Source organism: Ciona robusta, chromosome 12, assembly GCF_009617815.1.
Source record: "Ciona robusta chromosome 12, ASM961781v2".
Taxonomy (NCBI): domain Eukaryota; kingdom Metazoa; phylum Chordata; class Ascidiacea; order Phlebobranchia; family Cionidae; genus Ciona; species Ciona robusta.
The window spans coordinates 1,598,777-1,625,685 of NC_143246.1; the positions used below are offsets into that span (position 1 = coordinate 1,598,777).

A 26,909-nucleotide genomic window follows, 5' to 3' on the forward strand; every position below is an offset into this window, starting at 1 on the left:
GCGAAGAGAGTGTGTTAAATTAACACTTCTGACTACCTGTCTTTTCGCTTTGGTCAACTCTCTTGTTCTTCGTTATCGTGATTTGAAGAGACAAAATAAATTTCATTTATTCACATGCCCATTATTAAGACGCACTGGTGCAGGTTAATGCTTTAACGCTCAGGCTGGAAGCTTTCCGAAAATCCCCTTAGTATGACGTAGTTAGATATTTCTATGAGGTCGTCGAGCGTGTCGATGTTATTGCACAATTTTATTTAACTGTTTGGTGTTATTTAATAGTTTGAGGTAGGCCTGGAGCATATTTGTTGTTTAGTGTTATTTTAAAGTTGGAAGTAGGCCTGGAGCATATTTGTTGTTTAGTGTTATTAAATTGTTTAGTGTTATTTTAAAGTTGGAGGTAGGCCTGGAGCATATTTGTTATTTCGTGTTATTAAATTGTTTAGTGTTTTTTCAAAGTTGGAAGTAGGCCTGGAGCATATTTGTTGTTTCGTGTTATTTTAAAGTTTGAGGTAGGCCTGGAGCATATTTGTTGTTTCGTGTTATTAAATTGTTTAGTGTTATTTAAAAGTTTGAGGTAGGCCTGGAGCATATTTGTTGTTTAGTGTTATTTTAAAGTTGGAGGTAGGCCTGGAGCATATTTGTTGTTTAGTGTTATTTTAAAGTTGGAAGTAGGCCTGGAGCATATCTGTTGTTTAGTGTTATTTTAAAGTTGGAAGTAGGCCTGGAGCATATTTGTTGTTTAGTGTTATTTTAAAGTTGGAGGTAGGCCTGGAGCATATTTGTTGTTTAGTGTTATTTTAAAGTTGGAGGAAGGCCTGGAGCATATTTGTTGTTTCGTGTTATTAAATTGTTTAGTGTTATTTTAAAGTTAGAGGTAGGCCTGCAGCATATTTGTTGTTTAGTGTTATTTTAAAGTTGGAGGTAGGCCTGGAGCATATTTGTTGTTTGGTGTTATTTTAAAGTTGGAAGTAGGCCTGGAGCATATCTGTTGTTTAGTGTTATTTTAAAGTTGGAAGTAGGCCTGGAGCATATTTGTTGTTTAGTGTTATTAAATTGTTTAGTGTTATTTTAAAGTTGGAAGTAGGCCTGGAGCATATTTGTTGTTTAGTGTTATTTTAAAGTTGGAAGTAGGCCTGGAGCATATTTTTTGTTTAGTGTTATTAAATTGTTTAGTGTTATTTTAAAGTTGGAAGTAGGCCTGGAGCATATTTGTTGTTTCGTGTTATTAAATTGTTTAGTGTTATTTTAAAGTTGGAGGTAGGCCTGGAGCAAATTTGTTGTTTAGTGTTATTTTAAAGTTGGAGGTAGGCCTGGAGCATATTTGTTGTTTAGTGTTATTTTAAAGTTGGAAGTAGGCCTGGAGCATATTTGTTGTTTATTTTAAAGTTGGAAGTAGGCCTGGAGCATATTTGTTGTTTAGTGTTATTTTAAAGTTGGAAGTAGGCCTGGAGCATATCTGTTGTTTAGTGTTATTTTAAAGTTGGAAGTAGGCCTGGAGCATATTTGTTGCAAAAAAAATTGTTCATCCCTAAGTATTTCTGAATACGTTTACGTTTGTATGAGCGTTTAAAAAGCAGATATTTAAACGGTTGCAAACCGAAAACAAAGGGTTGCAAAGACTTCCTTTTTTTCTGTTTTTTTGCAACCCTAACGTTTAGTAAAACTTTACGCCTATGGCAATAGGCATGAGCAATATACAATCTGTTAAGATGATTGCTTCTAAATTTTGAAACAGGTAATGTCCTATATATAATAATGTTATTGATAAATGTTATGTGTGCTGACCGAATGCCTCAATTAGGTTGTTACGTTACAGGTATGGCCGTATGGGTGCTTTCCATACCTGTACATAACTACCGATATCGATGTGTTCAATTCAACTGATTTATTTTGTTGTATTTATGCTAATACATATTTCACAATATCAGTAAAGTAGTATCTAGTATGCTGCTGGCGTTGTGGCTTAGTGGTTTAGGCGCCTGCATTGCAACCAAAGTGTGCCCGATAGCCAGGCAAGTAGATTATTGTAGATAAGATTCAAAACATAGATTATTGTTGCTACCGCAGGCCAATGGAAGTGGTGAATTAAAACTTTTGGTTTGATTTACGCATACATTAAGCCACTGGCGTCGATTTATATGGTACAGGGTAATAATACAAATATATTAGTCATACAACCTATGCACTATGTAGTCTCTATTTTCTCAGAAACCTCAACTTTCCTTTTTTTTTCTTTTATAGTTTTACTTCACTACTTCCTTTTAAACATAAGCTTACCCGCAAATAACATTTATTAGACTAAAAAAAAGCCCTTTAATTTAATAACCTATATAAACCACAAGAAGTAACCAGAGCATTACACTTGATTTACTTAAATTATAAATTTATGGTTTTAACTAAATTATAAAGACTTTTGAAAATCTAAATGACATCTTAACTTTATCTAAAGTAAATTCAGCAATAATCATAAAAATGACCTAATTAAACATCCTTAACTTAAAACATAAATTACATTATTAGAAAATGTGGGCAAAGCTGTAAAATGTCTGATTTTGATACTTAATTACCTTTAAAATCAATTAAATCATTAATTAAAATAATTTAATTTACATTTTAAAATTAATTTTATCACAAAGTTAGTATTGGTTGGGGTAGAAAAAACGGGTAACACTAATAGAGGGAAAAGGGAAAAGAGGGAAAAGGGGGAAATCGACACTACAAGGGGAAATAGGGAAAAGAGGGGAAAAGGGAAAACTTGCATTCCTAAAGGAGAGGAACAGGAAAAGAGGGAAAACAGGGAAATGCTGCTTAGTAAAAAAATTAGATTTTTTTATATTTTATTTACTTAACTTTGATAATTAGAAAAAGGGAACAGGAGAAAATCAATACTAACCCAAGGGAAAAGATAAAAAGTAAAGAAAACAGGGAAAACAGGGAAAACAGGGAAAACGGTGGAAAAGAAAAAGAGGGAAAAAGGGAAAAGGAAAACAGGGAAACAGTTGAAAAGAGGGAAAAGTGGGAAAAGATGGGAACAGTCGTAAGGAGGGAAAACAGGAAAAGGGAGGGAAGACAGTTTTTCCCTCTTCCCTTTTTTTCTGTTTTCCTTTCGCCCCTCCTTTTCCCTGTTTCCCTCTTTTCTTTATTTTTCATCTTTTCCCTTGTTAGTATTAATTTTCTGCTGTTCCCTTTTTCTAATTTCAAAGTTAAGTAAATAAAATCAAATTAAAAAATATCGTTTTTTTACTAAGCAGCATTTCCCTGTTTTCCCTCTTTTCCTTTTCCCCTTTTTTAGAAATGCAAGTTTACCCTTTTCCTCTCTTTTCCCTATTTCCCCTTGTAGTGTCCATTTCCCTCTTTTTCCTCTTTTCCCTTTTCCCTCTTTTCCCTTTTCTCTTTTAGTGTTACCCAGAAAAAACAAAAACAGAAAAAAACACAGTTGTTTTTTATTACAAATACCTGCATTCATAATAAATTTATCACGAAAGGCCTTCTCACAAAAAAAGTTTAGCAAACCCCATTAACAGTTTTTTTTGTCAATTTTTTGTTTGATTTAATAATTTGTGCTTTACCGAAAAAATAATTACCACCTAGAAGAACAGTTAGAATAAAAAATAAGCCCAATAAATTTCCTTTTACCCACAAAAGCTGTTTGCGATAAAATAATTTTTTAGCGGGCTAGGAGGGTTGTCCTTTCTTACCCCAAGTAGTCCATTGTTTTTTATTACCCCACTTTACTATAGCCTTTATTGTCTTAGGAAGCCTAAAGAACCACAGATTTTGTTTGTGAGCAATGTAGTTTTCAGATTGATACTGGCAGAATACATTACTTTACAACTGTACACTATAACTGTAAGTCTGTAATCCTATTATAAATCTAAATTGGAATATAGTCAAGTGGGATAATAAAAAACGGAAAACATAAAATAAACAAAACTGTAAATAACTGTTTTTAATACTTGATTACCTTTAGAAATAATTAAATCAATAATTTATTTGAAATACTATACCTTTAAAATCAGTTTTATCACAAATTTAATATTGGTTGTAGTAGAAAAAATAAAAACAGAAAAAAACAGTTGCTTTTTTTACCCCTGTTTTATAAGGCAATATCGGGGTCTTTTTAAACGCTCATACAAACGTAAACGTATTCAATACTTAGGGATGAGACAAATTAAAATTTCGGCGAGTCCGTGTAATGAGAAACGGTCAAATCCGATTGCCCCGCCAGTGACGTCACAGTTGCAACAAATATGCTCCAGGCCTACCTCCAACTTTAAAATAACACTAAACAACAAATATGCTCCAGGCCTACCTCCAACTTTAAAATAACACTAAACAATTTAATAACACGAAACAACAAATATGCTCCAGGCCTACTTCCAACTTTAAAATAACACTAAACAATTTAATAACACTAAACAACAAATATGCTCCAGGCCTACTTCCAACTTTAAAATAACACTAAACAACAAATATGCTCCAGGCCTACTTCCAACTTTAAAATGACACTAAACAACAAATATGCTCCAGGCCTACCTCCAACTTTAAAATAACACTAAACAATTTAATAACACTAAACAACAAATATTCTCCAGGCCTACTTCCAACTTTAAAATAACACTAAACAATTTAATAACACTAAACAACAAATATGCTCCAGGCCTACCTCCAACTTTAAAATAACACTAAACAATTTAATAACACGAAACAACAAATATGCTCCAGGCCTACCTCAAACTTTTAAATAACACTAAACAACAAATATGCTCCAGGCCTACTTCCAACTTTAAAATAACACTAAACAACAAATATGCTCCAGGCCTACTTCCAACTTTAAAATAACACTAAACAACAAATATGCTCCAGGCCTACCTCCAACTTTAAAATAACACTAAACAATTTAATAACACTAAACAACAAATATGCTCCAGGCCTACTTCCAACTTTAAAATAAACAACAAATATGCTCCAGGCCTACCTCCAACTTTAAAATAACACTAAACAATTTAATAACACGAAACAACAAATATGCTCCAGGCCTACCTCAAACTTTTAAATAACACTAAACAACAAATATGCTCCAGGCCTACTTCCAACTTTAAAATAACACTAAACAACAAATATGCTCCAGGCCTACTTCCAACTTTAAAATAAACAACAAATATGCTCCAGGCCTACCTCCAACTTTAAAATAACACTAAACAATTTAATAACACGAAACAACAAATATGCTCCAGGCCTACCTCAAACTTTTAAATAACACTAAACAACAAATATGCTCCAGGCCTACTTCCAACTTTAAAATAACACTAAACAACAAATATGCTCCAGGCCTACTTCCAACTTTAAAATAACACTAAACAACAAATATGCTCCAGGCCTACCTCCAACTTTAAAATAACACTAAACAATTTAATAACACTAAACAACAAATATGCTCCAGGCCTACTTCCAACTTTAAAATAACACTAAACAACAAATATGCTCCAGGCCTACTTCCAACTTTAAAATAACACTAAACAACAAATATGCTCCAGGCCTACCTCAAACTTTTAAATAACACTAAACAATTTAATAACACGAAACAACAAATATGCTCCAGGCCTACCTCAAACTTTAAAATAACACGAAACAACAAATATGCTCCAGGCCTACCTCAAACTTTTAAATAACACCAAACAGTTAAATAAAATTGTGCAATAACATCGACACGCTCGACGACCTCATAGAAATATCTAACTACGTCATACTAAGGGGATTTTCGGAAAGCTTCCAGCCTGAGCGTTAAAGCATTAACCACTGGTGCATTGCAAACTAAACACGCAGTATTGGGTTGGTCGATCAAAGTAAGCAAGCAAGTTAGGTATTTTTACAATTAAAGTTTAACATTAATAAAAAGGGAATTTATGTCTGCTTCTACAGTTATATTAGATAATATTTGTTGTTAGAAAATGGACAAAAATGCTTTGCATTTCCTTAAGTAACAGAGAGACTTAATGATAGTTACATAGTTTCATCGCCAAAAATCACCGGTCGCTAGATAAGGAAATGCATTTTAGGTAGTTAGTATAAAGACGTCAATGCGCCGAATAGGTTTGAATGTTCTAAAAAGAATGTTCTCGGTAGAATAATTTTTTATTACTTGTAAAAGTATTTATATAAGATTTTTTTGTTTACATTTTTTGCATATGATTAGGTCTAAGTTTGCCAATTAGTTATTTAAATGTAAAATATTCCCAAACAAATATTTTGTGAAATAAGGGTTTACCAGCTATGTCATACATAACAGCCAAAATATATTGGCTTTTTAAGTGTTTTTATAATTGCTTCTATTCAGTGTTGGCAGTGTTACTATGACTTCACAAAGAACAATGACCCACAAAGGTGATAATACTATGTAACCAGTCTGCATAGTATGGCAGGTGCACCAGCGATTTTGTTTAAGAACGCTTGGAAATGAGGGCAATAATTTGTCCCACTCACGCGAATTTATTAAACAATGAACCGAATCTGCGTTAAATTAAGTAGGATTTTCCAATTTAGTTTGGAAATGTAACTGCTTTGTGCGGCAATTTTAAAAATAGCAAGCACACATGTAAAAAAATCACTGTTTTACACACGCAACATCTCATTAGAAACTGCTATATTCTGCCAGACTGACTATATAGCTTTTAAACTAGCACAGGAAGGCAAAATCCAATCACTATGTATTCTTCTTGAATAGCTGGTCAGCTTAATATAGTAGAAGCACGCGCAATTTTGTTTACGAAATGTATCTTGAGATACATGTTCTCCTGTTTCAGTAATTCCAAACAATTCAACAATAAACCAAATGTGTATTAAAATAAATGGGACTACTTAACATGACTTGGATTACAAATTTTACTGCCGAATTTGAACAATTGTACTTTTTTCCAAAAAATGTAAACCTGGCACAAGAGAGATCTCGTCAGGAACTGCCATATTCAGCAGTCTGAAATAATAGGACATCTGTGTCATTTTATAACTCTTTAAAGTTTATATTACGTTGCCGCAACCACATTTTTGTTTTTTATATTTTATATCAGCAAATAGCGATCACATAGTTATTAAATGGGCCTTATGCATTATGTGCTCAATTATTTTCTATTTTACAGACTGTGTATTCATTTAGTCTGCTGTGTTAATTGCTTAAAACAGTCGACTGAATTACCTAACATACACTGGCCAAGACACAATTTTGTGTTACTGCTTTTCTATGAATGAAAAGGACTACACAAGCTTGGAACTTCACACTTCTGCTTCTTTATCTATGTTCCCCAAAGCTTTTTGGGGCCTGCTTGGCGCAGCGTGGAGCTTTATTGTCTACTTTTTCAGAAAAAATACTCGTAAAGTGAGTTTTTGTTTTATGTTTATACATTCATAGGCACCTAACCTGGGGTAGCAAGGGTAGGGCGACTCTATAAATTTGATATTTGACAAATGAAATATTTAAAGAGTCCTGCCAAACTTGGATTACCCTGTTTACAATACATCACATAAAATATGTTTATGTTGTGAATACTTTTTGTAGGCTTTATCTTTGTGGTGTGTGAAATGTGTCATTTTAAATTGATGATTCTAATAAACCAGGATCAAATTTGTAGGCTATACATTTATCAGTATTAAATTTCTGTTTGTGTATATTTATCTTTCTTAACCTTTTAACATTGACCCAAATAATAAACATGAATGAATAGCAAAGCTTTGACCCTAAAAGTATAAATCAAACATGTTTTTTAACCATACACAAAATATAAGGATTAAAATATTTTTGATCACTTTAGCAGGCGACCCACTTCTTGTACAAGGAGCTCAGTAGCACTGCAATTGAGCATTTAAGAATTGTTTGTGATTAAATTTATTATTCAATGTTTTTCTAATTCCAGCTGATAGCTCACCAAACTGTTCGTTATGAGGTGATGCCCCTTACTCCTATTTCAAGGCTGCGTTTAGGTAATGCATTAAAACATTTAAAAATTCATTATTTTGTTGTTTTAACAAATATATACTTAGTAAAATATGGGTAATGATGCTGTGGCTAAATAAGTGCAATTACTACATCACTTGCATCTTAGCCATAGAGCACCAGGTTCAAAACTGATGTCATATAGAAACTTGTCTAGTTTGTAAAACTAATGGTGTGTGTCATGAGAAAATATTTACATTGCCACATAGCTATGTGGGGATTGAAGATAAAACGCTATCTTTGTTTGATGAACATTTGAAGTTGTAGTTAGAATGTCTTGTTCAATAATACTACCATTGTGTCTGTGTGTGTCCTTAGGTAAATTAGTTCACCCCTTTACTACACATTTGCAGTCATACACAAGTTAACACAACACATAAAAAGTTACTTTCTTAAACTGGAAGTTGTTTGTAAATGTGTATGAAATTCATGTGGGATATCATTTAATTCTATTATTCACACAACAATAAAAGTGTTTTAACGATTAACGCAGTTTAAAAATAATTATATTGTATAATATATATTATATATATTATATATAGGTATATTATAAATATAAATATAATATATTATATATAGGCCTAGCCTAGCCTATCCGCCTAATAGCTCAAATCTCTATTATATAAAATGTTTAAACATTTACAGCAACAGCTTTGCCTTTAACTTTGGTGGTGAAACAACTTATTTAAACGATAACTCAGTTTTAAAAAGAACGCCTAGGTTTATAAAGTATGTAAAATGTTTAATTTTTTAATGTAAATATTATTGACAGGCCAATTAAAGAAAAAGGTTCTTGTATTAGACCTTGATGAGACATTAATCCATTCACGACATGACAGTGGTGGTTTATTAAGGCCTGCTGTTAAGCCTGACACTCCACCTGACTTTGTTTTAAAGGTGAGTGTTTTGTAAAACTTTATAACTTTTTTTGATTGGTAAAATTTTGCAATATTTTTTCAATATTTAAAAATTTTATCACTGTATTCTATTTGGTAAAAGTTTTGTAACCGTGTTTAGGTTTTTAAAAGTTTCTATAAGTTTTTTTTTACAAAATTGAGTGCTGCTACCTCTAAAATCCCCCCTATTTACGCCACTGATTATTCTCATTTTATCCCAGGTTGTGATAGAGCGCCACCCAGTCAAATTCTTTGTACACAAAAGACCTCATGTTGACTTTTTTCTCAGTGTGGTAAGTATTCAGGACTGTATAGGCTACTTAAATATAAAATATATATATAGGGACATGGGTCAAGTTTTAATTTGTGTTTTATCCTAAAAATAGTTACACAAATGTACAGCGGCATGAGGTGAATGAAACAGAGCACCTATGTAATATATACTGTGGTTGCCACAAGGAAATAAATAACAAATATTAAATCATTATTAAGTATATTACAATAACTAATAATATCAACACAATAAATAATAATATTAGAAAGTTGGCCCATAGGCCCTTAGATGCCTACCCCTATTGTAGATATTCATTACTAAAATAATATTGATATAAACTTTATATAATTATAGGTAAGCCAGTGGTACGAACTAGTGGTTTTCACTGCTTCGATGGAGATATACGGGTCCGCTGTGTGCGACCGGTTAGACAAAAATCGCGGAACTTTTAAACGAAGATATTATAGACAGGTAAGGCCAACTTTTGGAAAAAAATAAAATACTTTCTATTACGTCTTCGTCTTTTTAAACACAGTGGTTACTAGTCCACTATCATTATCATCTTGTAGGTGTGTCGTGTGTGTCTGTGTGTAAGATGTTTAAAAGTAATTGCTCCAACATGTTGGCACTAACAAAGTTGCTTATTTGGTTACTCTTAACTAAGTGTAGGTGAGGTGTTTGTATAAAGCCACCATATATGGTGTATATTACAACACCCATCTTATAGCTCTTAGGTTACCGTACAATACCATAACAAATATGTGTTGACTAATTTGTTTACCTTACTAATAAACAAACATTGTTATACACCCAGCATTGCAAAGTGGACACCGGTAGTTTTACAAAAGATTTATCGTTTGTTCACAATGATCTATCAAGTATTTTAATCCTTGACAATTCTCCTGGTGCATACAAAGGCTTTCCAGGTGATTTATATTATCTAATATCTTGATATAAAATGCATGAAATAAATACTAAGATATGTTATGTATTAAGTGGTAATAGTAAACGATTACCATATGTTACAAACATTGGCATCAAAATAATTAAAATACAAGAAAGCAGGGATGGTTGGTTGCGCCTCCGTTATTTTGGGGGGTGGCGCCGCCCCATGAACCAGATCTATTTTATTGCGTATTGGCTTTTAATGTGTACTCGAAAATCCTCAGTTTGCCAAAAGTTGCCAATTCTGTTTTAAGTAGAATGCAGTATAAATATTAAATATGTATTAATATGTATAATTATACGAGAGAGTTCCGTCATTTCTCATTATACTAATTTACATCCATCAATGTGTAAAAGAGGGGAGTGGGGGATTTGATTAAAAAAAATTAGAATTTAGAACCCCCCCCCCCTTATGTATATATATATATATATATTAATATATATATAATATTTTTACAGAGAACGCAGTTCCGATTAAGTCCTGGTTTGCGGACCCTTTTGATACTTCGTTGTTGAATGTCTTACCCATGTTAGATGCAATTAGGTAAGATGGCATAGTGTGATACAGCAACAGGTCTTTCCAACTTTTTTTGCTTGTACAGATACTTTTTTATTCAAATACCCACGAGCCACAGCCTGTTTTAAATTCTCTGTTTGCCAATTTCTGTTTTGTAATATAGTTGTTTTCATTTTGAAGATGCCGCTTTTACCCTGCTGTTAGGCATCTTTACAAACAAGCAGAGCCAAAGTAGCGGATAATACACCCCCCCATTAATCAATAATGTTCCTTGTGCTTGACAACTATGTGTGTTGTGTAACTGTATAGTCTAGTAAAATGACTTTGGTGTAACTGTAATAAATAAATACCAAGAATCTAACTCTGATCTGATGCTCATAAAGTTGGGTGATTCATGTATAATGAAAAACACAAGATGAATTTCTTAGCACCTAATCCCAATTCGTGTATATTAACGTTCTAATTTCCTCATTAGGTTTTGCAATGATGTTCGTAATGTGCTGCAAAGAAATAAGATCCAACACATGCAATGGTGATGGGTTACATAGATGGTATGTCTATCACAATTATATAACAGACACACTTAGTCTTATTTAGTTATATTATGGTATCTCGTGTGTGTGTGCAACTTTCTGATCATGGTTTCTTCTTTTAAAATACAATTTTTAATAAAAAAGTTGAAATTTTGATAAAGAACGAAATTTTTTTTTTCAATAATCTAATTCGAAAAAAAGAGAATTTTATTTTAGGGAGAAAATTTAACACGAAACAACTCGTATCCTCATATAAAGTGCGTGCAGACTTAGACTGTTCGTTTGTTTTCTCTGCCATAAACTGAACAATTGTTTTATTTCTTTGTTTATGCACTGCTGTCGTAGCATGACAATGATCGTATAGCCCAACACGCGATTTTACGTTTCATTTTATATTTTTATGTTCTTCTAGAAAAAAACAAACAACCTAAATTACGAAACATTTCGCAATTTCGAAGATGGTTTACAAAAATTTGGTTTTCTGTAAAAAAACATTTATTTTACCACGTTTTATTTTAAACAGTTCTTTAGGTTGTTTAATATATTTTCCGCATGAATACTTTTCATTACGCCTAATGCTGTGTATTGTCATTACAGCATTCCGAAAGTTATATTAAATTAATAAAATTGTGTTTTTAGGAAATTTTCCCCAAAAGCGTCTTTGTTTTTACCCGTGAGTCTTAAAGCCATTAAAATGAGATATCGTACATTTTCATTAAACCGAACCAACGTACGAAATATACATTAAAAATATCAAAACATTTATGTTAAAAATTTGCTATAAGAATTTAGAACAAATATGTCTCCCCTTTGAAGTCGGCGAATCAAAGATCGTAAAAAAAGAGTTATTCTCAACGTAGGAATACTACAACAATACAATAGTCCGCTATCTATTGATTGTATATTCCAATGCGCGCATATGCATATTAACATCGACGATGTCTTCGATTTTCTGCCGGAATAACCGCCACCGGTCCCCGCCAAGGAATGGTGCGAAAATGCGAAGTTTAAAACTTATATCTCAACCACTGTTACATGAAACGCTTACATTTGGTACGTGAGTAACTTATCTGAGTTACCGCGTGCGTGACTTTGTGGGTGAGAATGATTATTTTTCCTGCTCGGCTAACAATTTGAAAAACCCGTTAGTGACCAGCACTAGGTTGGAGAACACGCGCTTTATATTGGTAGCAGCGACGAGGCCCGAACCATTAACCTTTGACACACAAGACTAAACAGTAGGGTTTTGAAATTTTGGTATTTGGAATTTATGGCTTTAAATTGTCTTAATACTTTATAATATAGAATAAAGTTGCGTTAAAGTAGTTTATTAGGGTGAAAAAATATAGTTGTGACTCTAATGTTAAGTGTTAATGCAAGTGTAAGGTTATTTCATGGTAGCTGCAATGAAAGAATAGAAAGAATAATTACAAACTGTACGAGGATACTTGAAACAGAAATGGGCAAACTGAAACATATATATTCTGTTCCACACGATATGTTGGAAACAGTTGCTTTATACTTCTGTTACCATTCGTATCATTATGTGATTCTAGCAGCCCAGATTTAAACTGGAACCAAATAAAAAACGAGGTGTGTTAAGCCACCATATACTTATGGCGCACAATGGACACAACCATATTATAACACTTTTTTTTGCTCGCGAGTGACCAAAATGAATTTTTGTTCATTTCTGTTTTTTTTTAAATATTTTTCATTCATTAATCTGCCACCGCATATACGTTCCCATCCAACACAGACCTCCAGCCAGTAATAACAGGCTGCCATTCTACCATTGGAACCAAACCGAAAGGATTATACCCCACCAGTGACGTAGCAGAGGGCGGGGGAATCCCCGGAACCGATACAAAACCGGCCAAATTATTCAGCGCGTGATTCCCATGTATTAACCACGGGTTTCTGCTTTCGTCGTCGAACGAGATTTTTCGGGATGTTTTTATTTCGGAGTGGCTTATGACGTCACAAGACGTTTGTGACGTCACCATCGAGACAGGGGATAAATTTTCTTCTGAATTATTGGTTTCTTGTATCTTTATTCGTTCGTCGCATATCCACTCACGGCTAAGGTCTCGCTTCCATTTGTAATCTATATGACATGAAATAAATTGATCTCTGGGTTAGTTTAACCTGAATCGTAATAATAAGTTTTACGTATTTGTCCTTGTCTGCGGTGTAGCGTTGACGGTCGCTAAAACGCGGGTGTTCTGTTTCATACAACTCATGCCAGCTTACGAGTTACCATGTGCAGTAGTTGATTTTTAGGATTTTTTCGCTTTAAATTACCTTGCATAAGAATTAAACTGAGACATTTTCAAACAGTTGACTTTTATTCATTCTTACCTCCAAGCACCTTCTGCTCGCTTTGGGTATTATTGTTCTCGTCCTTGCTTACACAGTGACCCCTATTATGTGAGAAATGTTGCTGGCACGTCAAGCGAGCCAGGGCATTTAATTCCGGCCACATCTCCGTAGCGCCACCATGCGCCTGGTTGCCGAAATAATCCGGCACCGAATTTTCGCTCCACGTTGGCGACACCACAGTCGAGGTTGACGTAATTTCCGCTACGTCATTCGGGTTTGACGTCACAGATTTTGCATTTGATGACGTCATTGTGTCATTTGTTCGACTTCGGTCGCTGCAAACAATATTGTGCTGTGTGGTAGGTACCATTATACCACATAATATACCTTATTCCATGATCGTGTTTTTAACAACAAGGCTCTTTTATAATCGTTAGAATGCGGGTATATAATTCTATAAATATTCTGGGTTTACTACCAAGTGGAACGAAAGCAATTCTGTGCGTGTCTTTTGGGACACGATTGATCCGGCCCAGTATTGGGTATGTTTAAAACAACGGCAACTTTATATTAAAAACAACCACCCACCGAGTAAACGTGCAAGCGGATACGGGACGTATTTAGAAGTCACGTAAAATAGTGCGTGCACAGTAAGATATCCGTTTAATAACTCGGTTGCTTCGCTGAGGATAAATTCATACTCATGTACTTACCTTGAGGTGAAAACATAACTTTCATCTCTTCTGCATTCCTTATCCGTGTCGTCAATCTGCAAAAAATACGTATCGTTTATTAATTATAAATAATCTCCCTTTTCACCAAGTAATTGACTGTGCATAGTTAGTACATAATAAGTCGTATTCTCTAATCGTATTTTAACAGTTTTAACGCTCTTTTAGTGTGAAGAATACGGGTATATCGTTTTGTAAATGTCTTCGTTTACTGCCAAATGGAACGCAAAAAGAAAATAAAACCATGGACTATTTTACTTTTCCAATTGTCGTTTTTCGGCCACGCGAGGATGATAAAGCAAGCTACATTCATTTTTATTTAAACACACGTTTCCAAACCTTGTTTATGCATTTTGGTTTTGTTGCACCGTCGGTCGTATTGAACGATTTATTTCTTTGATGGATTAGTTTGTGTTGTTTGAGTGTGAATGAACGCCTGAATCCTTTCCCGCAAATATCGCAACTAAAACTCTTCTCTTTACTGTGTGTCTTCTGGTGCGACTTAAGGTTCGAAATCTGACAAAATGCGTGTCCACAGATGTCGCATTTGAACGGCTTCTCACCTGTCGATATTTTAAATATAGAAATATGGGGTAAGATGGATACCGTTAGCCGGTTAGTGTATAATATCCCATAATTTCCTGATCGTCGAATTTTCATTCATTCCTTTATATCCAACTATATAACATATACCTGTATGTATTCTGATGTGTTCTTTTAGGTGTTGCGACAGTCGAAAGTTTTTACTGCAGTGTGGGCATTTAAACGGGCGGTCGTTCGAATGTATAAGTTGGTGCCTGTGCATGTTTTCAAGCAGCGAAAACCGTTTCCCGCATGTCTCGCACATATGTGGTCGAATGCCTGGCACTTTATTTACTGTAAACAAAAATAAACGGTTATATCTTTAAATATAAATTATAGACAAATATATATCGGACGTTGGGGCAAGACAGAAATAATCCTGTTTTCAATTAACACTATTTTAGAGTCGCGAGGATTATACGGTTTTATAATTCTGACAATCGTTTATGTTGACGTTAAAATAAAACAAAAACATGAACTATCTCACCCAAACTACTATTACATTCAATTAATATATTATAACAAAATAAATATCAAAACTCAGCTTGTCATACCTTTGGTTTTGTTTGCTTTCGTATCCATAATAACATACTAACCAAATTATAATCATTAATTAACCGTTACTATTGCTGGCACCTTTATGTCTACCTATATGAATATAATCTGTCTTTAGACTTGCCCGAGCCTAAATAATATACGCACAACCTTAACGAAACTAGACCGGGGGCAAAATCAGCTTCACAACATTAATTAGAGCATATCTGAACTTAAATGACACGACTGAAGACCTGTTTCAACTCAACGCTGCAACATAAAGGCTATTAAAGCTCGGATTTATTTTCGTTGCCGATAAGTTCTAAAACAAAGTAACTGCGTTTGTCGTGTTTGTATCTGTGTATAAAGAGACTCAACTTTTCGTTTGATATATCTGCCGTGTCGTCTATCACGCCAAAACCTTGGAAAGCGGAAACGTAGCCGATTACTTATTTAGCCAAAGCAAAACAAACGGGAGGAACCAACCGTTGCATCAGCGACGAAAAGTTGTTTGTGTTAGGTGTATGTTTGCAATTAATATTCGCTAACTTCATGCTTACCGTGGCGAGCTCTGCCGGTTTTCTTCCGCTTCGTAGCCCACGTGACTACAGAATCACTCGACCGTGACGTATGCCGTGTCTGTCACGTACATATATTAATAAAGAAATCAAAATTTAAATGCACCGTCTATTCTTACCATGTGTTGATGTAAGTCGACTTCATTTGCATACGCTTTTCCACAAAAAGGACATGGGTTGTTACAGTTACGGGTTACAAATTTCGTACTTTCTGTTTGTCTGTTTAATAAAATATAAATGTTGTGTTTTAATATAGTAGGTTGGAGTAAGATGGGACATGTTTTAACTTTCATTTATCGTCCCAGTTGGTAAAATTATATACCCGGATTCTCACGACTATTTATTGAAACACCATTAGGAAATATTGGATATTATATGTGCTATCAGTTCCCATCTTGCCCCGTATTACTATATATTATTAACATAAATATGTATAATAAATCGCATAAAGTTTTCATCATAATACGACTGTCGTTTACTGTTAATTCCGAACTCTTTGCTATGTTAATTCATACGAACGTGGTTATTGCAATAAAATAAAAAACGTTATAGTAGGGGAAGATGGGACACCTTTTTATTCATTTTTTGACTTATTTGGTAGAAACAAAGAACATTAAAGAATTATAAAATCGTTTCCTCACGACTACCGTAGACCCTTGTTTAGTACACGATCAGGATATTTTGATAATATGTGCTAAAGTTGTCCCATCTTACCCCAGTACAATACGTTAGTTAATATGCTGGTATGATATATGTTATATTTGCCATACCTCGTAAAACAAACCGAATCAATATGTTTTAATGCTTCACTTTTTAGTTCACAAGAAATCGGACATACTTGTTCCACATTAACTGGTGCCATTAAGTATGAACGCGTCACTTTATTATCCTTAACGATTCAAATATGAAACAGTAATCTGCAATTTGAACATTCTTAATCTTTACTACTGCTTTATTCACAAATAGGGCTGCAGTCAAAACTATATTAATCGGTGTTCATAAAACTACTAAGTCTAATATAGATTTATTGCTATGCCTTATAAACCGCTGGTTTAACCATGTATACGTCTCGTTACAAGAGTGTTCACTAAAACGTTTGCTCATGAATTTAACAGAGCTGCAATGTAACAGCAAAAGGTTTTAGAACGCCGTTTCCACGTTCATAGTTCCTTCTATTTTTAAAGATTGGTTGAGCGCTAACTCGCGTTTAGAAATAGCGGATTAACGTTGACTGTTTCGTCACAATGACTTCTATGAGGTATAAGCGTCTGACGTTGCTCAAACATATATATATATATGTATAGTAGGGTGGGGGAAGATGGGACACATTCAGCGGATAGTATTTTAATATCCTGACCGTGTTTTAAACAATTACCAACGGTTTATGAGAGTCGTGAGGATACGGTTTTATAATTCTCTGAATTTTTTTTATTTACTACTAAATGGGACGAGAAAATTTTAAAGGTGTCCCATCTCCCCCCAACCTACTATATATATATATATATATATATATATATATATATATATATATATATATGTATGTATGTACATCAGTCCCCTTGCTTTTTATATGCAATACCATTCTTAACACAGCAGTGCTTTTATTAACCTATACTTTATATATTAATTTTTTACACACATACATATAAGGTCAAACACTTTTCATTCTATTTTCACGTCGTATTTGGTAGTAAACAAATAACATTCAAAAAACATATGCTTTTTATATTTACTCTGATTTAACCGACAAAATTGTGTAAAAATCCGTATAACATAGGGTGGGGTGTAATGAAGCATGTTTCACTCTCTTTTATCGTCACATTTGTTAGTAAACGAAGAACATTTGCAAAATAATATAACAAATTACTCACGAAAAGAACATTGTTAGTTGTTAAAAACACGATTAGTAAATATGGAATATTATGTGCTAAAGGTAATTCGTCCTACCCCATAGTAGTATAGAAACAATCTTAATACAAATTTCGTTATTACAAATTGGATAATATATATGCTATAGTAGGGTGTGGAAGGATGGGACACCCTTTCATTCCATTTTCTTTTCACGTTTGGTAAAAAAACAAATAACATTTAAAGAACTATATAAACCCGTATCCTCACGACTCCAACACAATGTTGTTAAATGTTTAAATCACGGTTAGGATATTTGGGAATTATGTGCTAAAGGTGTCTCATCTTCCCCCACCCTAGTATACATAAAAAGCAAAACCGACTCTATTAAAAAAAAATATTTTTTTACAGAGGTTAAACATGTTTTTTTTTCATTTTCCAAACATCGCATTAATCATGGTCCATTATAAACCATTTCCCTTGCAAATGACTCGTAGCTGACAACACCCTCTCCAAGTGGATCAGCATCATTTATGAGCTCAGATGCTTCTTCCTCTGTTAGGGTATCCCCCATCGTCATCAGTATATTACGTAACTCGGCCGATTTGATCACTCCTACAAGATAAATGTAACTTATTTATACTCACGTGGTGGGGCAATGGTATAGTTGTTATAACACGGGTGATCTGTTTTGTACACCTCATGTCCGCTTATTCAAGTTACAAAATATGCAACTTTGCCGAAATAGGATGAAGGTGTCCCATCTTTCCCCACCCCACTATATGCGATACACTACCTGTCATTCCTTTATCAAATCTTCGAAACGCCTCCAATAATTCTTCATCATTGTTTCCGCCCCCAGCAACACATTGTTTCATAATTTGCAAGAAGTTTCCCCATTCCACGATACCACGGTGTTCAGGGTCTGCCACCTTTATAAACATGCTTAGTGTTTATATTATTATAATTTTTTCGGGCGAAAATGATACAGTAGGTTGAGGTAATAGGATGGTCGATGTTTTATTCTCTTTGTAAGGCAAAGTGTCCCGAATTGTTGACTTTATGTTACCGTTGAACCAAACATTTTTATGAATGGTGCTATAGATGGTTCACGTTTTACACTAATTTGTTTTCTTATTTGGAAGCAAACAAACAGTTTTTATAGACTCATTTCAAAAATATTTTTAAATGCCGTTGTTAATTGTTAAAAACACGATTAAAAAATATGTGATTTATATGCTTTTTTTATACCCTAAAATGTTTAAGAAGCCAAATAAAAAGTAGCATATACAGCCGACTTACATTCCTTCGTTCCTTAAGCCACCCTTCGGTTGGAACTTGGCCACAAGCTCGCAACACTGAACCTAAATCAGCCGTAGCTATTGCACCCTCTTGCTTAAAATCAAAATTTCCAAAATGGTGACGAAATTGTTCAACCTGGGCGTCTGTGAACCGAACTTCAGCTTCTTTGGGCGTTTCATTTGACATTTTCCTTGCAAATATGTTTAATATGGTACTGTGGGGTAAGATGGAAACCGTCAGCACCTTAATCGCTTAAATCCTAATAACTAACGTGAGGATACTGCTATATAATTCTGGAAAAATCCTTTGTTTACTACCAAATGGGACGAGCAAAGAAAAGAGAATAAAAAAGTATGTCCTATCTTACCCTATATACGCCAATATACCTAAAACAGCGTATAGCCTAAGTCGAAAAATACAATGGAGCTCTGATTTATTTGTCCAATCGCCGTGGAAAAATCATAAGAATGTAAAAATATATAATTTTGCAGCAAAACGCCATACCACGTCTCAATATAGATTTTTATAAAACGTACATTTAACTTATTCGGTTTAAAAGCGCCCTATATATATATTCTTAACACTTTAAATCAAAACACCGATACAGATGGTATATTGCTTAGCCATCGCATACTTAAGACTTAAATTGTGCAATCTCATCTGATCATTTGAAAAAATCTTAACTTCGCCTTTATACGACTAGTATAACCCACTTTCGTAGTATATGGTCCAACTGTTGAACCGTTGAACGGCATAAGCCAGCGTATATTATAGGCTTTCATATACACATTGTACTTCGGTGGTTTTATCCTACAACTATACAATTGACTGCTTAGTAAACACTATTTATTGTAGCGCTTTATTAAAAAGCAAATATTAGGTTTACACTTTAATGTGCTCAAGTCAAAAATCGTTAACAATAAGACTATTGGATACGGCCGCGACATTTCCATTTCAAATCCTGTGCCTAATGATAATCTACACAAATAAATTGTTACCTTGTCGCTAGTGAAACATGTTGTTACATAATATTTTTTGTTTGCATAAACATCTGCTACACACTTCGATATACCCGCGTACAAAAGCTGTAGTTTTAGGAACTCGTCGTTGCTACGCTGTTTAGGCTCGCTCAAGCGATGCTAAAATAACATTTGCTTTCCCTGTCTTTTAAAATGAATATTTATCTGTTATTTTACTTGGTACCTGTTATATCTCAATGTAAGAATGTGGTCTGGTGTATATTACAAGGCATATTATAACTGCTTACTGGCAAGATTTAACAAGTAGTTGGGTGGGGAAGATGGGACATCTTTTCGTTCTATTTTCTCCACCGATTTGGTAGTAAACAAAGAACAATCAAAGAATTATATACCGTATCTTATAACTGTAATAGGCCGTTGGTAATTGTTTAAAACACGATCAGGATATTTGAATACTATGTGCTTAAGGTGTCCCATCCTATTCCCCACAATACCGTAACATAAACTTTACATAGATAATTAACATTTTTAAACTGGTACCCTGTTTAAAAACAATCACCTATAAATTTCAAACTCCGCAATTGGACGCAACGTCATAACAGCACCACGTATAAGGCGATATATAAAGATATATGAGATGAATGCTAGAGTTTCCGCGTCGTAATTTAGTGGTCAAACACAATCGTAACCGAAGAAGAGCATGTTTGAGACTTTATGTTGCTACAACTGTAGGAATATGTGCACTTGGGCAACACCTAACGGTAATAAGTCTAACCAATTGGTCATTAAAACACAAATATTAATGAAGTTTTTATATAATTACGAATTGTGGTGAAAGCAATGATTTATGCTATCTTTGTTTAACATCTGATATATTTATTTAGTAATTATCAAAATGTACACAAATCAGAATGAATATGCTAGCGTATCATATGCTATTGATACTATTGTTTTGCAACACTTCAAAATAGTATTTTAAACTAGCTCTCTTGTATATTTTGTGTGATGACGCAAATATAAGGGTAATTCCCTGATTTTAATCATTGGGAATTTTTTTGTAAACAGGAAATGTTTCCATTTTAGACTTTTTTAGAGGTTTCTATTTTAGAGTCTTTAGACTGATCTATATCCGTGAAAAGTGTATTGTGTTTTAGCTTATGGATGAATACATTAGGGTATATGCTGCACTGTAAACCTTATTTCAGTATCTTTATATATTTTCCACTCTTTTTCCGTTTAAAACTATGAAATATTGTATTATTTTTGTTTGACTACAGTTTAAAAATGAGCGACAATAAAGACCCTCCCACTAGTTTTGCCATGAAAATGTCTCTGTCCGGGGTCAGGCTTCGATTTTCAAGCGTTCAGCAAATTTCGACCGGAGATTTGATTTCAATGTCAAACAATGCGGACGATTTATTATTAGCGGATTTCCGGTACAAATATGAGTACGACATCAGTAGGATACCGGGTGCAGTTTGGTTTGATTACGAAGATACATTGGAAAATAATGTGAACAAATTGCTGGACTTGGTTAGAGATAAACAAAATACTTTTGATGGGACTTTAAATATTGTTGCATATTGTGCGCTTGGGTTTAGATCTTGTCAGCTGATTGAAAAGTTTCATGAGAAGTTGTTGGAGTCTGATACTGGGTTGAAGGGTCAATGTAAATGCTATAACCTGGAAGGCAGTATTTTTAAATGGGCGAATGAAGGCAAACCACTGGTTTCAAGTAATGGGACGCCCACAGTGTTTGTGCATCCCTTTAATAAAGTTTGGGGGAAATTATTAGATGAAAAATTCCACAAATCCTGATGAGCGGATGGTCGTTAGTTGAACCTCGCATGGCATGGAATTTAAAAGTTTTTAACACGGACAAAAAGTTATCCTAAGACAAGTTTAGAAAAATAACCTATGAAAATCTTCTACAAAGTTAAATATGTGGCATCATGTTGAAAATAAGAAAACTGCTTCTGTTTTTTATTGTGTCATGTTACACTTACACTGCTATGCAGAGATAAACAATTGTTCTTCATTTATTCATTAAACTACCTGATTCAGCAGAAACGTCAGTATTGTAATACTAGACTGTTTAATAGTATATTTTTTTGTATAAAGTGTTTGTATATTTACAATATTTTAACTTTTTTAAGTATATACATTTCCATTTATTTATCTTGTTAATTTTTTATACACTCTATGCACAAATGAAACACATCTTCACTTGATTTTTCCTTGTGTTTTGTTAATAATTGAACAAATTATGTTTGTTTTATTTATTTAGTAATTAAGTTTGTGTTTGAATACAGTATTGAATAGTTCAACCTAAATAAATGTGTATGTATATAGCAGGTCGGGGCAGATGGGAAACCTTTTTGATCTATTTTCTTGTCCTATTTGAAAGTAAACAAAAAACATTTAAAAAATTACAAAACCGTATCCTCACAACTCCCATAGACCGTTGGTAATTGTGTAAACATGCTCAGGATATTTGGATATTATGTGCTAAAGGTGTTCCATCTTCCCCACCCTACTATATTTTAATATATTTAATAATAGTTCTATTCAGAGTTTTTTAAATAATTTTTAAACTTTTTATTATTTTGGAGCAAATTGTTGGTTGATCGCAAGGTTTAATGAAACCCTGTTAAGTTAAAGCAATGGTAAGGTATTTAAATTAATTAGATTTTATAAAAATAAAGCACAACCTCTTAAAGATGTACTTTTTACAAAAACTTGAAATATTAAAGTAATTAGAGGGGTAACATGTCATTCTAAGATGGCATGTCATTTTAACACTGCAACGTCTGCAACCCTTTAGTTTAATATACATTTAAAACTTAGAAAACCTTTTTTATAGCTACACTACTTTATTCGCAGTCTTTTAAGATCAACAGTATTGTTTTAGCATAGCTCACAATTCAAGTCTTTAACAGCTAAATTTGGGGACTTAATCTATAGTTTTACGACTAGTGTATTATATTTTAGTTGAGTCGGTTTGGTTTAAGAATATAATTATTTACAAATTATTAGGGACAAGGAGTTTCCTATTTTACAAAAGACGAACAAAATGAGATATTAGAACAAACCAAGCTTTCGCCAAGATACTTACAAGAGGTGCAAAAACGCTATTCGCAATATGACACATCAAAATCAAAAGATGAAACATCGGGTGTCACCATTGAGCAAGTTCTTCTTATCCCAGAAGTAAATCAGCACAAACTTGCGCCCATTTTTGCTGAAAAATATGGGGGCCGATCCGGTATTCTGTATCCCAAAGAATTTGTAAATTTTTTTGCTGCGTTTTCTTCTGCAAGGACACCATCTGAAAAAGTTGAATTATTATTCGAAATACTGGATGTCAGAAAACTTGGTTACCTACAAGGAATTGAGATGTATAGATATTACCATATCTTGCTCTCTCCATCACTAAGCGATTCTCAAATCGAAAATGTGGCGAAAAAGGCGTTGAATCTAACTGGAGGAAAAATAGACTTGGATAAATTTAAACAAATTGTCCAACCATGGGAAGTAGCTGAAAAAATGACAATTGTTTTACAATTAACCGATTAAATTTGAATTTTTATAAGTTTTTTCATACTTTAACCTTTTACCATCTTTGGTTGATAGCAGCTTGAATACCAATTATTCTAACTATACTGAATGATTTAGAAAACACTGTACATCTATTAAACTTATATTTTATTCATAGAGTTGTATATTTTGCATTTTTACATTTTATATGTTTTTAGATATTTAAAGTTTCAATTACTAATTTATAATGGATGTCCTGGATAAATTGACCTGCAAGTTTACAAAGTTAAAAGTTGGGCTTCCCAATTATGTTCTGTTGGATGTTGACCATATTAAGCAAGAAGGCAACTGGGATTGTGGTATTGCTTCACTTAGAATGGCTGCTAGGTAAAACAGTTTGGTGTTAACTTGAAAGAAATATAACATTTAAGCTATTCTGTAGGGATAATACCAAAACCATTTGATTTAGTTGGGTTGCCTACTACAATGATTCAGAAGCATGTTTTGATGTGTAGTGTTACTGGCGTGTTGTTAACAACTTTCAATTTGTTGGCAAATGCCCTTTTTTGTTTTTCTAATTTATTTGATCTGTGCTACTGTATTCCAAGAGATATCCAAATCATATGATATGTTATACTTATAAATATGTATTATATAGATATTTAGAGAGAGCCACAAATGCCATGGTTACATTGGATGAAGCAATTTTAAAACACGGTTTGGAAAAATCTGTTTGGACGATTGATCTTGCATATATGTGTGCTATTATGGGTAAATAGACATTTGTTTGAACACATATTACTTGGGCATGCTCTTGAATTATCACACATGTAACTTGGTAGATCATGTTTTGTTTTTGTATGACTGGTAACTCGGACAATCCATTTATGATCACTGGGTTGGAGCAATGGTCGATAAGTATCTTGCATAAAAATACACATATGCCCACAAAGGTAGCAGCATCGAGCCTCGAACCCCTGGTTATGAAACAAGTGCTGTCATCACTACAGCAGCAGCAGAATATAATAAATCTAGGATTCTTTTAATCTTTTTTCAGTCACTACATGCACCCTGGGTTAAAGGGCCAACTAAGACCTAAATCACATGGCATGCCCTATTATAGGATCTCACCTATGTGGAATATTTATTTTTAATTTGTCCGTTCGAAATAGGATTTCTTCAATCCGAATACTTAGGTGTTAATTTATTAAAAATTTATTTTATAGGTATCAAACACATATTAACTACAATTACACTCGGTGCTGATTCTACTTACTCTGAAGAATCTTTTTATCTGAATCAATTGAAAACAAGCTTTTCTGTTGAAATGAACAGAGTTAATAAGCTGTTTAAGTCAGCACAGAAAAGAAATGTGTTTGTGGAAAAGAAATCAAAAAGTGTTACGAAAATTTTTAACCATATAGCAACTTATAATCAGGTATGAATGTTTTAAATGTAACTTTTTTTTGATACAAAACAATTTGCAATATGAGAAAATTTAGTTTTGTGTTTTGTTATTAACTTTTAGGACTTAACAAAAACATATTATATACATTTACCACTTTTTATTTATATTTGCATTTATTTTAAGTTGTGTTGCAAACTTCATTTCCTTTGTTGTAATTATAATAAAATCTTTCTTATCACATTTAAATATATAAAAACAATTTAAATAATGTTACATAGCCCAAATAGGTTTATAATTTTAATCTTTTACAGCCCGTTATTGTATTAGTTGATGACAGCAAGTTAAAAAGAATTTTTTTAACTGAATCTTCTGTTGCAACAAAAACTCCCGAAAATGCCGATCATTCACACACTGGTTTAAACAGCTCACAAAGTGTGAAACCCAAAACAATTATTCAAAAAGAAGAACACAGTAACACTACAAGTACTGAAGAATTTGTGCAAAATGATGAAATAACTTCTGTAGAAAATGAAGAAAAGTTAAAATATTGGGGACACTTTATTTTAGTTGTTGGTTTTGATTTGAAACAAAAGGAAGTAATATTTAATGATCCTTCGGCAAACTGTAAGTTCAAATGATAATTTGAATAAATGTAACTTATTTATCCGCGCGTGGCTGGAAAAGACAGTCCTTAAAACGCTGGTGTTCTGTTTCATACACTTTGTGCCCGCTTACGAGTTAACTCATATGTAACTTTGTAAGTAATTTTTTTTTAACATCTGGTTGGCAATTTATGCAACCCATTAGTGACTACTGGGTTGGAGTAATTGCTTGAACACACACTCCCAAAACAACAGCATTAAGCTCTAAGACTTTAATTCCTTATTACAGCGGAATGTGCTACATTACTAAGCTATGTTTGTTTATAGACCCCAAGAGTCGATGCAGTATTTCAAGTTTTGAAAAAGCAAGGAAAAGTTACGGTACTGATGAAGATCTGCTGTTTATATTTGGAAATGAATAGGTCGTTTATGGGTGATAGTAGATGAATGATACTCACCCTTTTTTCCTTGCGTTGTCGGACAACCCAGAGTTCTAACACAGGTTCTTATCACATACAAGATGTGGTGACTTTATACACCTCAGGTTATTAAGTATGCAAGAGATTTTGTTTATGATTTTTTTGGGTGATTGCTTAGGATTTTTAGACATCGTATTAGTGACCACTGAGTTAAAACAATTAAGTGTTTTGTGCAAGTACACACGCCAATAATGACAGCAGCATCAAGCTTTGAAATTAAGTTGTTTAACCATTGTGCTTCAGTGTAGAACTGTTTTTGTAGTTATCTTTTTATTGTAGGGTACAATGTTCAAATCCCACAGCTGCCAGCCGGCAAAACAAGTGCTGATATCCCACATTTTATTTATTTAACATATATGTAATATGGGTAAACCACTATTGTGATTTGAACCAATATGCATGTTTGAATTTTTAACTTATTTATCTAGTGTTGTTATAAAACTTGTTTCAATTTTTACTTACTCATGTGCAATAAAGATATAAATCTTTGTTTTATATTTCATATACTTACTCTATACTATATATGTATTCTTAATATTTAAATTCTAATTTGTTAACATGGTTCAAAAAATATAGTATACTATAGAGTATAGACAGAGTATTGAAGTTGTTTGTATGAGTGTAACTTACGTGGGGGAGCAACCACAGTCGTTATAACGCAGGTTCTTATTTTTTTAAAGTTGTTCTTATTTAAGGTATGACAAACAATTTATACAACCCACTGGTGACCACTGGGTTAAAGCAATTTCCCTATTTTTTCTGCTAAAAGAACACCTATGCGCCAAATGGTAGCGGAATCGGCACTCTGTGCTAGAGGCAGGCGCGCTGATTTGCCGTTTTATAGTGTTTTGGTC

At 33.4% G+C, this 26,909-nt stretch overlaps 6 protein-coding genes across 9 annotated transcripts; 4 read left to right on the top strand and 2 right to left on the bottom strand.

Annotated features, from left to right (window-relative positions):
• Positions 1-7,115: 7,115 nt before the first annotated feature.
• Positions 7,116-11,911, top strand: LOC149726324 (CTD nuclear envelope phosphatase 1A-like). 3 transcript variants are annotated; one of them, XM_089890402.1, is made up of 9 exons: positions 7,116-7,372; positions 7,908-7,974; positions 8,760-8,884; positions 9,105-9,176; positions 9,512-9,628; positions 9,972-10,083; positions 10,562-10,646; positions 11,095-11,170; positions 11,369-11,911. In XM_089890402.1, the coding sequence occupies exons 1-8, from the start codon at positions 7,238-7,240 to the stop codon at positions 11,153-11,155; spliced, it is 774 nt and encodes a 257-aa protein (XP_089746528.1). In that variant the 5' UTR covers positions 7,116-7,237; the 3' UTR covers positions 11,156-11,170; positions 11,369-11,911. The 3 variants fall into 3 exon arrangements, with proteins under 3 accessions (XP_089746528.1, XP_089746529.1, XP_089746527.1); XM_089890403.1 differs by having other exon boundaries at positions 11,792-11,911; XM_089890401.1 differs by lacking the exon at positions 11,369-11,911 and having other exon boundaries at positions 11,095-11,341.
• Positions 11,912-12,464: 553 nt separating this feature from the next.
• On the bottom strand, positions 12,465-16,859 carry LOC149726325 (uncharacterized). 2 transcript variants are annotated; one of them, XM_089890398.1, is made up of 8 exons: positions 16,670-16,859; positions 16,019-16,118; positions 15,882-15,960; positions 14,899-15,081; positions 14,545-14,768; positions 14,188-14,243; positions 13,514-13,809; positions 12,465-13,259 (listed from the first exon to the last, which is right to left on the bottom strand). In XM_089890398.1, the coding sequence occupies exons 1-8, from the start codon at positions 16,759-16,761 to the stop codon at positions 12,874-12,876; spliced, it is 1,416 nt and encodes a 471-aa protein (XP_089746524.1). In that variant the 5' UTR covers positions 16,762-16,859; the 3' UTR covers positions 12,465-12,873. The 2 variants fall into 2 exon arrangements, with proteins under 2 accessions (XP_089746524.1, XP_089746525.1); XM_089890399.1 differs by lacking the exons at positions 15,882-15,960; positions 16,019-16,118; positions 16,670-16,859 and adding an exon at positions 15,342-15,500.
• A 1,322-nt stretch (positions 16,860-18,181) lies between these two features.
• On the bottom strand, positions 18,182-19,299 carry LOC149726326 (neo-calmodulin-like). The gene is made up of 3 exons (XM_089890413.1): positions 19,050-19,299; positions 18,544-18,679; positions 18,182-18,362 (listed from the first exon to the last, which is right to left on the bottom strand). Exons 1-3 carry the CDS (start codon positions 19,233-19,235, stop codon positions 18,202-18,204), a joined length of 483 nt encoding a protein of 160 aa, XP_089746539.1. The 5' UTR covers positions 19,236-19,299; the 3' UTR covers positions 18,182-18,201.
• A 1,873-nt stretch (positions 19,300-21,172) lies between these two features.
• LOC149726327 (uncharacterized) lies at positions 21,173-22,260 on the top strand. The gene has a single exon (XM_089890412.1). It carries the CDS (start codon positions 21,314-21,316, stop codon positions 21,845-21,847), a length of 534 nt encoding a protein of 177 aa, XP_089746538.1. The 5' UTR covers positions 21,173-21,313; the 3' UTR covers positions 21,848-22,260.
• Positions 22,261-22,555: 295 nt separating this feature from the next.
• Positions 22,556-23,785, top strand: LOC149726328 (uncharacterized). Its single transcript, XM_089890411.1, has 2 exons — positions 22,556-22,695; positions 23,066-23,785. Exons 1-2 carry the CDS (start codon positions 22,693-22,695, stop codon positions 23,603-23,605), a joined length of 543 nt encoding a protein of 180 aa, XP_089746537.1. The 5' UTR covers positions 22,556-22,692; the 3' UTR covers positions 23,606-23,785.
• On the top strand, positions 23,751-26,550 carry LOC149726329 (protein GUCD1-like). The gene is made up of 5 exons (XM_089890400.1): positions 23,751-23,953; positions 24,225-24,337; positions 24,793-25,004; positions 25,286-25,598; positions 25,904-26,550. The coding sequence occupies exons 1-5, from the start codon at positions 23,814-23,816 to the stop codon at positions 25,996-25,998; spliced, it is 873 nt and encodes a 290-aa protein (XP_089746526.1). The 5' UTR covers positions 23,751-23,813; the 3' UTR covers positions 25,999-26,550.
• Positions 26,551-26,909: the final 359 nt, after the last annotated feature.